The 10,107-nt window shown below is 36.6% G+C and overlaps 1 protein-coding gene across 5 annotated transcripts in view; it reads right to left on the bottom strand.

The window, feature by feature from the left end:
- Positions 1-2,690: 2,690 nt before the first annotated feature.
- nrp1a (neuropilin 1a) overlaps positions 2,691-10,107 on the bottom strand; it is a 62,142-nt gene continuing 54,725 nt past the window's right edge. For 3 of the 5 annotated variants that reach the window (XM_051097893.1, XM_051097891.1, XM_051097895.1), the window contains 6 exons: positions 9,799-9,855; positions 7,546-7,689; positions 7,182-7,459; positions 6,991-7,087; positions 5,383-5,436; positions 2,691-5,142 (listed from right to left, as the gene is read on the bottom strand). In XM_051097893.1, the coding sequence (XP_050953850.1) occupies positions 4,856-5,142; positions 5,383-5,436; positions 6,991-7,087; positions 7,182-7,459; positions 7,546-7,689; positions 9,799-9,855 (917 nt within the window). In that variant the 3' untranslated portion in view covers positions 2,691-4,855. The remainder of the gene's footprint in view (positions 5,143-5,382; positions 5,437-6,990; positions 7,088-7,181; positions 7,460-7,545; positions 7,690-9,798; positions 9,856-10,107) is intronic. The other 2 variants (XM_051097894.1, XM_051097896.1) reach the window with 1 other exon arrangement.

The following is a 10,107-nucleotide window of genomic DNA, read 5'->3' as shown; positions in this document are numbered from 1 at the left end:
ATTGATTGTGTTTTGATCGATGAACTCGAGCCTTGAGGAGCTCTGTTGTGTAATGAAAGAGAGCCTGCGTTTAATGCTGGATTCAGCAGCACATTCACCTGCAGGCGTCTGGTTCCTGACGTTCACACACAAAGAAATGTTTTGGAAAGTTTCAAAACAGAGGCTGGGTTAGTTGTCACAAAGAGTACTGTAGAGTAAAAGTTTGAGTCAAATGTCAAATTACACAAATATGTGTTTTCTGATTATGTTTGTGTCAATAAACAGCAATTTCTCATTGAGGCAACTTACCCTTGTGAAAAGGAAGTATATTTTAGCATACTTTAAAAAAGAGTGCCTCTTACTAAAATAATATACTGTATAGTACAAACTGAATGTAATGTTTTCAGACACTTGTATGCTAGAATTAAATTAATATGCTAGAATTAAATTAAAATACTGTTTACATTTATACAAGTACTTTATATGTGCTTTACGTTTCAACACAATAAAATAAGTGTACTTAAAGGAATGCCAAAAAATTAAAACAATGATTTTAATAATTTTTAATTTGACATTATCACAGATTTTTAAAAGTCTACTTAGTCTCTCTTTAAGTACACTTCAGTGGCCTTTTGTTTAATTAATTCTATAGTTGCATTATATGCATGATGTTGTTACAGTGTAATTATACAAATAATACAGAGTAAGATTATCTAACTGCATTTACATGGGTTAGGTTTGTGGTTTGGTTTTGGGTAATTACATGCACAATTTACTGTCATTACTGTTATTACTATTACTATAGTAATAGTAAGTAGTATATTTTCTGGTCACACTTTAGTTTGGGGACCAATTCTCACTATTAACTAACTGTTAACTACAACTTTTGCCTCAATAAACTCCTGATTTGCTGCTTTTTAATAGTTAGTAAGCTTGTTGTTAAGCTTATATGGGTGAGTTAAGGGATTTAAAATATGGTCATGCAAAATAAGGCATTAATATGTGCTTTATAATTACTAATAAACAGCCAATATGCTAGAAACAAGCATGGTAATAAGCAACTAGTTAATAGTGCGTAGTTAATTGGTCCCTAAACTACAGTGTTAACATTTTCTGTAACATATGTGAATACAGCTTTTTAAATATATATTCTTACGATTTGAAGTTCACTACAAGTGCATATTCAATACATTTAAGTGCACTTGTTTTCACAAGAGACTCGAAGTAGTGTGACTACATGCCCTACTAAAGTATCAAAATATGTTCATTAAACTGTAAACTGTGTGTGTGTTTTCAGTAAAACATTCAGGAGCATGTTTTAAGTATGTGTCTATAAAGTAAATAACTTTCAGCCCTAAGAAATATTCACATAAACTGCAATCAGAGTCCCTCTAATTTCTGCTAGTTTGAAATATAATGATTTTTGGGCAATGGTGAATAATTTTGTGCCTCATTTAAATACTTTTGGTTCATCTTTTGTATAAAATAAGCCCTCAAAACCACAAAAAATGTAAATTATGCAAATCTGTCAAAAGCCTGTCTTGTCAATAAGTTGCTCAAGATCGCCCTCTGCTGTCCATTCTTGCGTCTTTCTGCTTAAAATCTGTTAAAGGAGAAGTCCACTTCCAGAACACAAATTGACATGAAATGTACTCACCCCCTTGTCATCCAAGATGTTCATGTCTTTCTTTCTTCAGTCGTAAAGAAATTATGTTTTTTGAGGAAAACATTTCAGGATTTTTCTCCATATAATGGACTGATATGGTGCCCCGAGTTTGAACTTCCAAAATGCAGTTTAAATGCAGCTTCAAACGATCACAAATGCAGTTGTAAACGATCCCAGCCGAGTAAGAAGGGTCTTATCTGGCAAAACGATCACTTATTTTCATAAACAAAACACAATTTATATACTTTTTAATGTCAAACGCTCGTCTTGTCTTACTCTGCCTGGACTGTTTTTATTGCGGTTCATGTCAGTTAGGGTATGTCGAAAAACTCCCATCTCATGTTCTCCCTCAACTTCAAAATCGTCCTATATCGCTGTTTTACCTTTTTGTTAAGGGTGTTTGATCTTCTTTGCATGTTCACTTTGCAAAGGCTGGGTCGGTACTTCTGCAGCGATGTAGGATGATTTTGAAGTTGAGGGAGAAAATACGACTGGAGTTTTTCGACATACCCTAACTGTCTTGAGTCAGAATACACAGAGTTCAGGCAGAGAAAGACAAGATGAGCGTTTGACATTAAAAAGTATTTAAATTGTACTATTTTTTGAAAATAACCAATCGTTTTGCTAGATAAGACCCTTCTTCCTCGGCTGGGATCCTTTACAACCGCATTTGTGATCGTTTGAAGCCGCATTTAAACACCATATCAGTCCATTATATGGAGAAAAATCCTGAAACGTTTTCCTCAAAAAACATAATGTCTTTACGACTGAAGAAAGAAAGACATGAACATCTTGGATGACAAGAGGGTGAGTACATTATCTGTCAATTTTTGTTCTGGAAGTGGACTTCTCTTTTAATTCAATCTTTAAAATAGTTTAAGAACACACAAAAGAAAAATAAATTCTAAAAAGAGCAAAAGTTTCAGAACACATTTATTGGAGCTGAATCTTTGGAATGTCAGTCGATCTGATTTGATCAGAGACAGAGCAGATGTGAAGGATTTTTTCCTTTGTGATGCAGATGCTCAAATACAAAACATTGATATCCATTTTAAGGCCTTGCTGTTTTTATTCATTTTTTCCTTCCTACAACAGCAACTTACAGAGGCAGTATTGAAAATAAAAGTTTTCTTTGCTTCCGCATCTTCTTGTAAAAAAAAGGAAAAGAAAACAAAACAGAGAGAAAAAAAAAAAAATCAGCACAAAATTTCAACGACAGTACAAAAACGAAAAGATAATCGGGTCGGGTAAAAGGGAACTTTACTATAGGAAATCTGTATACCTTTTTCAATAATGAAAACATCTCGATAATTGACCATTTCAGAATCGTATTACACATTCTGAAACTATATTAAAAAAATGAACACTGTCTTTTTTATTTCAGTTGTCTTTTTTACAAATGAATGCTATAAACACATAAACTTCATCAAATATATTGATCAGTGCAACATTGTTTCTTTTTCGTTAATGCTACAGTATGCTTTCTCACAGAATCCCGACCGACGCCGCTCACCTTTACAGCTTCGGCTGACACACATGTAGCATCGACACGTGGATCCGTGTCGTCGGAAACTACCGGAAAGGAACGGGAAACAAAAGTGTTTGCCACAGTATACAGCACAGTACATGAACATACCAAGAAACCTGTAGAAAACATTAGTATTGTCAGCAGTGAAGCCCTGTTATCGGTTAAACTACGTGTGTACGTCATTGCTAAAGTCAGATCCATCCAGCAGTCCAGAATCAAAACCGAATGACGATGAGCGACAAAAACGCTTTCACAGAAGATGGGATGACATCGTAGCCGAGGTCTCCGGACGTCTCACGACAATGGGTTGTTGCGATTGGACCCTGCAGTTTGAGGCAACAGTCCTTTGGTACAGACACAAGGCCAATGACAGAACTCCACGATGGCGTCGAACGCTTGCCAAGCGATGCGTGAGAACATTTAATAGCACCACTCTTAAAAATGAGAGTTTTATTCAAGACCACATGCATTCAAGCTCGACGGATGGTGAAACAAGAAGCACTTTGATGAAACGCGTGAGGGTTGAACCGTAGGCCGCTCACTTCAAATCAAATCAAAGCAATCAAGGCAATGATGATCAGCCATTTTTTCTTCTTCTTCTGTGTGTTTTTTTTTTTTTTTTTGGTATGCTGGATAAACAGACATTCTGACTTTGATTATAGAGGATATGATGATGTTCGCTTATGAATCTGTAATCCAGGTGAATGAAAGCCAAACTCTATGAAATGTGCACTGGATTTGTATTAACATCTGTTTTGAACAAGGGCTGCATCTTTTGGGAGCGTAGCAAAATAACCAAACAGGACGGAAAAAGCACACGTTTCACTTCCACAAAACAGTCAGACGATTGTATTTACAACATACAACCCAAGAAAAAAGGGATACTGCAGCTTTCTTTTTTGTCCTTTTACTCGTTTCTTTGAAAAGGGCATTAAAATATATTAAAACTTATGTACAATATGCAGGATTTCAACATTAAAGCGCTATGAATTTACCGGGATTTGTTTTGCAGATTCGACCGACAGCTTTTGAGAGAACTAAAGGGTTGAAAACACCAAAAAAACAACAAAGGAGGCCAAAAAAGATGTACCAAAGGCACTGACTGAACCATACCCAGAATGCAACAGGGCTGGATGATTTCCACCCCCCTTTGATCCTCGCCCTAACGCGGGGTAATTACCTTCCCTTGGACATATATGGTTCATTTGGGTTTTTTTTTTTTACACATCTCCTTAAAGCGCAAAACAATCTTTTAAAATAAAAATAAATGATTTTTTTCCTCCTAGAAAAAAAAAAGATAAATACTTTATAACATTATTATATATTGGTCTCAACACCAGCATCCGATTGTAAAAATGATCAACCGAAAAAATAATACAAAACAATAAAATAAAAAATTAAAATAATAATTTCAATCATCTGTACATATTCTTATTTTTCATTTTGTTTTTTTTGTTTCTTTTAAATCCTTGTATTCAATGTTTTGTACACAGTGTCCCCTACTGGTAGGTTCCGTTCACTGCAGCTCCTGAGAAAAGCATGGCTCAGTCCCAGACCTCCTCCTCCTCCTCCCATTGGTTCGCTGAACCACAGAGCCTTGTCCTCCTCCAACCGGATGGCGTCGGCAGTCCGTTTTAGCCCCGCCCTCCCTGAGGAGAGGTTCCCTCTCATTGGTTGGCGCCTCACGCTTCTGAGTATGTGTTCTGTGAGTTGAGCTTGTCCTTCTTTAACTTGACGCCGTCCACTAGCTCAAAGTTATAGTTTTCCAGGGCCGATAAGTTCCTGTCGGACATGCCGCTGTGGGAGCAGGCGCAGTAGAGGACCACGCCGCATATGGCGCCCAGGAAGACTCCCAGCGCGCTCATGGCGATGATGGTGATGAGGATGGGGTCCAGCGTCTTCAGCATGTTTCCGGCTCCGCTGATCTCGTGGTTCTCCACAATCTCAGGGAAGTCTGTGATGTCCACAACTGGAAAAGAACAGATAAGCAAGCCTGTTTTAGATACTGTTTTAGAACTCCCTCAATTTTTATTTAGAAATTGCTAGCACGTAACTGTGATGTAGAAAGACTGAAATTGTACTTTTCTTGTAAAATGTACTCCAATAATCTGTTTTTATGGTTCGTAAGTCATCTTTAGCCAATCATTTTCAAGAACGATCCAACATTTATTTAGCACTTGCATGCATCAGATTTCAGAAAGCCACTTACTGATTTCATTGAAGTTGTCTTCAGGTAGAATTGGCTCTGCTGGAACATCTGGGTCTACAGAAGGAAACATAACACAATCAGGAGACGTAAATATTCAGTGGTTCTTAAAGTCATTGCACACTGAAGTCCAATTTTTTTGCATGTTAAAAAATAAATACGACCTCATGTTGTGTTAATGACATTTACACACTGCCTCCAAAACTTTCGTCCGTCATAAAAAAGTTCGGATCAGGTTCGATTTTTTCCGTTTTTGCATCCGCAGCAAGCATTTTGATAGGAAAGGATGACAAATACGAAAGAAAAACTAAAAAATTTCGGACTCAGTGTGCAATGGCCTTTAACCAGGGGCCTCAGCACACTTTCAAGGGACCATAAGTTGGCTTAAAATGACTTAAAATAAGACTAAGCAAGATTTAAAAGCAACAGCTAGAAATCAATATACAGTATGTGAGCCTGGACCACAAAACCAGTCATAACGGTCAATTTTTTGAAATTGAGATTTATACATCATCTGAATGAGCTGAATAAATAAGGTTTAATTGATGTATGGTTTGTTAGGATATGACAATATTTGGCCGAGATACAACTATTTGAAAATCTGGAATCTGAGGGTGCAAAAAAAAAATCAAAATATTGAGAAAATTGCCTTTAAAATTGTCCAAATGAAGTTCTTAGCAATGCATATTACTAATAAAAAATTAAGTTTTTATATATTTACAGTAGGAAATTTACAAAATATCTTCATGGAACATGATCTTTACTTAATATCCTAATGATTTTTGTTATAAAAGAAAAATCAAGAATTTGACCCATACTAATACAAATATACCCGTGCTACTTAAGACTGGTTTTGTGGTCCAGGGTCATATATAAGTTGAAATCAAGTGTCATTATATTTAAGGACCAGAGTTCTCTTGGTCTGGAAAAACCTGTATATATGAGAGAAGTTTTAACAAATGATTTATAGTAATAAAAGAAATTAATAAAATCTTAAAAAAGTAAAAAAAAAAAAAAAAAAAAAAATATATATATATATATATATATATATATAAAATAAAATAATAGAAGTGTAATCAGAAATGACTAAATTGATAATAATAATAAAGTTAATTTGTAATAATACAAGTGTAAACCCAGTTATTGAAACTTCTGGAATTATGGAATGTAATTGTTGTTGTCTACATTTATATTTAAATATGTTAATATATAGACCTTAATGTAGCACCATATTGAATATTTAATGAAAATAAGGCTGTGAGGGGACTAAAGTACAGTGTGTTCAATGGACTGTACTGTTGTTTAACGACATAGCGATTGTTTTGCTGACGAAACATCTTTCCGAAAAAAATCAGTAGACAAAAACTAAAAAAAAAGTGAATATAATATGATCTAGGATCTTTATTCAGTGCAATTCCCTCCCTCACAGCCTCATTTTCATCCACGTTTAAGTCTAACCTGCAAGGTCTATTGGCACTCCTAGTGTCTATAAATAAAAGGAGTTTAAATATGAGCAGTAGAAGTGCCAGAAATATCTGAAGCCATAGGATGTATGACACAGTCTTGATTTGTCTCAGTGTAGTTTGCACTGTAATGGTCTAAATGACTCACCCTTGCAGTCGGCCATGTTCAGATTGTCTAAGATTTTGATGTCGTCCACAGCAATGTCTCCCCAACTCTTCCTTTCCACTACGCTTTCAATTACCACCTGAATTAAAAACAAACACCGAAATGAAATTTTAACTATATTTAAAATGCAATCGGTGCCTAACACACATACACTCATCTTCTTCTTTCAGTACCTGATAGGGTTTATTGGAGTGTGGTATGAGCACGCGGCCCTCCCTCCAACGGTTGCCTTGATGACCGCTGACCGTCCAGAGCAGGACATCAGCTAAGCCCTGGCTGCTTTCTCTGCGCTGTTTGATGTGTAGCGTGCCAATGTGAGAGCCAAACATGTGGTACCAGAAGGACAAGCACAGATCCGAGTCCTGGCCTGACACTGACGGACTCACTAACCGAGCCACTTCTGTCTCCTGAGCACCTGTTGCCAGCGTGTAGATGAAGTTCCCTGATCCGCCTACAGCACATGGAGAGAAAGGATGTGAGGTTCAGATGTTTCACACTTTCCGTGCTGTAAGGCCAATGGGTGCATTTTTTTCTTACCAGTGTGGTCCATGTTTGGGCCGGTGTTTAGAGTCGGGGTGCCGCTAGACTGGATCTGCCACCTGAAACCGCTGTCCTCTGACATCCAGCCACAGAATGAAGGATCGTTGGCCCAGCCAAAGTCACAGGCAAACCACAGGAACGCTACAGAGAGAACACACACACAGGGAAAGATTATTAACATACATACGCACTATTATATTTCATATTACTAAAGCAGTGACATGCACACAGAATCTAATTTATATTTTAGAATTATTACTTTTTTATTTAATAAAATATTAATTATTATTACTATGATTTCATTTACATGGATGCATTTTGCATGCATTTTTTTAATGCATGAAAAATTATTCAAAGGTTCGGAGTTGAAAAGATTATTTAATGTCTTCGAAAATAGTCTCTTTTTAAGACTGCATTTATTTGATTAAAAATAGAGTAAAAACAATAATATTGTGAAATATTATTACAATTTAAAATAACCATTTTCTATGTTAATATATTGTAAAATGTAATTTATTCCTGTGATACAAAGCTGAATTTTCAGCATCATTACTTCTTCAGTGTCACATGATCCTTCAGAAATCATTCTAAAATGCTGATTCGCTGCTCAAGAAACATTTTTGATTATGTTGAAAATAACTGTGCTGCCCAATATTTTTGTGGAAATGGTGATACATTTTACTTTTCAGGATTCACAGATGAATAGAAAATACAGAATAACTGCATTTATTTGAAATAGAAATCTTTTGTAACATAACAAATGTCGTTACTGTCACTTTTGATCAATTTTAATGCATCCTTGATGATTAAACTATTAATTTCTTTAAAAAAGAAAAAACGATCATGTTTTTGAAGCTGCTGTGTGATTGTTTGGAGTCCACAAAGGGCCAAAACAACATGTTTTATATCTACTGACCACTTGATGGCAATAAAGAGTTATTTTCCAAGCAGAAAACAGCATCATTTAAGCATGAGCATTTCCAAATCCATTCCAAATTCTGTCGTGCCTAAGCCAAATCCACATTTATACACCAAATATAGCAAGATCTTGAGCGAGAATACAGAACACACGAAACAATGAAGCTTTGAAATGGAGATTGACATGAAAGAACGAGGGAGGGCTTTAACGATGTTAGATTGAGTGAGAGATAGAAAGCCAAAGAGAGAGAGAGAGAGAGAGCACGAAAAGCAAGAGAGAATTGAGATGGACAGAATAGCAGAAGCACGTCTAGGATGTCAGCTATGCCGGTGCCTGCACAGCCTCAGTGCTGCTTTTCTAGACAGTTTAATAAAGCCAAGCGCTCCGCTCCCTTAATAATGCCAGGATTCTCTGTGAGTTTCGCAGGGTATTTGCTCACTGAATGCGAAGGAAAGAATTTCCCATTAAAAGCCGCAGCTCAGGCACGCAGCCACTGCCGCTGCAAAAAATGCCAGTTTCCAATTAAAAGTTATTTCTTCTTTTCCATCTTTAAATGGACTGGGCCTGTCGCAGTGGAGGACAGTGCAAGGATACGTTTCACCACAGTCCAGAACGTTCTACCAGTTTTGAATGCTTGTCATAGCAAATAAACCCACATCCAATAATAGAAAGTGCACGCATCTACTCAATGCTAACCAACCAAGACCACACACACACAAGGACACATGCTTATTAGGACCTTCAATCTATTCAGTTGTTTTGCTGTTGTGATGAGGCTCAGACAGGGCCAAACACACACACACACACACACACACACACATACTGGCTAATTAGACAAGGTCAGTTAAGGGGCATTTCTCATTTGCCCATTAGTGAGCAGTCTTGAATGGCTAATCAGTCATTACGCTGAATTAGCAAATCAGAGAGGCTCTTTATAGATTTTCACAAGAACACTTCAGAAACGAGATTACATACTCATCTTTGAGTTTACAGACTTACAATCAAATGGCCTCAACAATCAAATTTAAAATAAGAATTATCTTTCTTAAAAGTGTATTGTGTCATTTCTGTTGTTTTACTGAAGAAAATTGTTTACTGGCAGTCCTGCACCAAACTCATGTTGAACCAACATAAATATTTTGAATGCACCACAGCGTTTACATTATTTGAGGAAATGAGCTACAATTGGCTTACTTAGAGTTGCACACTGAACTGGGATAGAAGAAAGTAAGCTAACACTGCAAAAATGACACGCCGCACCTTTAAGGGAGTATGCATTAGCACACTCCTGGATAATTAAAGAAATTACGGATAGAATTAGATATAAGTACCTTTCTCACCTGGAACGGTGCTCATCTCTGTGGTCGTTTCTGGCGCGGTGGTTCCGCCTGTAGTGTGGACACAGTGAAGGTCATTAGATAAAAAGTTAAAATGAGACACTAGGTAATATTTTATTTGCATATTATCAGGAGGTGAGGATCTGACTGTGCTAATTCCCCTCTTTGTATTTGCATAGCATTTTTAAAATGAGCTTTGCCGGATGAGACATGCAAATACATTCCTGCTCATGTGGAACCTTTACTTTTAGCATTTAGCAGAGGGGAGTGTAATTCTGTGCAACACACACTCTGTGAGACTGC

Source organism: Labeo rohita, chromosome 24 (genome assembly GCF_022985175.1).
Source record: "Labeo rohita strain BAU-BD-2019 chromosome 24, IGBB_LRoh.1.0, whole genome shotgun sequence".
Taxonomy (NCBI): Eukaryota; Metazoa; Chordata; class Actinopteri; order Cypriniformes; family Cyprinidae; genus Labeo; species Labeo rohita.
The sequence above is the reverse complement of the archived record's forward strand: the minus strand, read 5'-3'. Positions and strand labels throughout refer to the sequence as shown.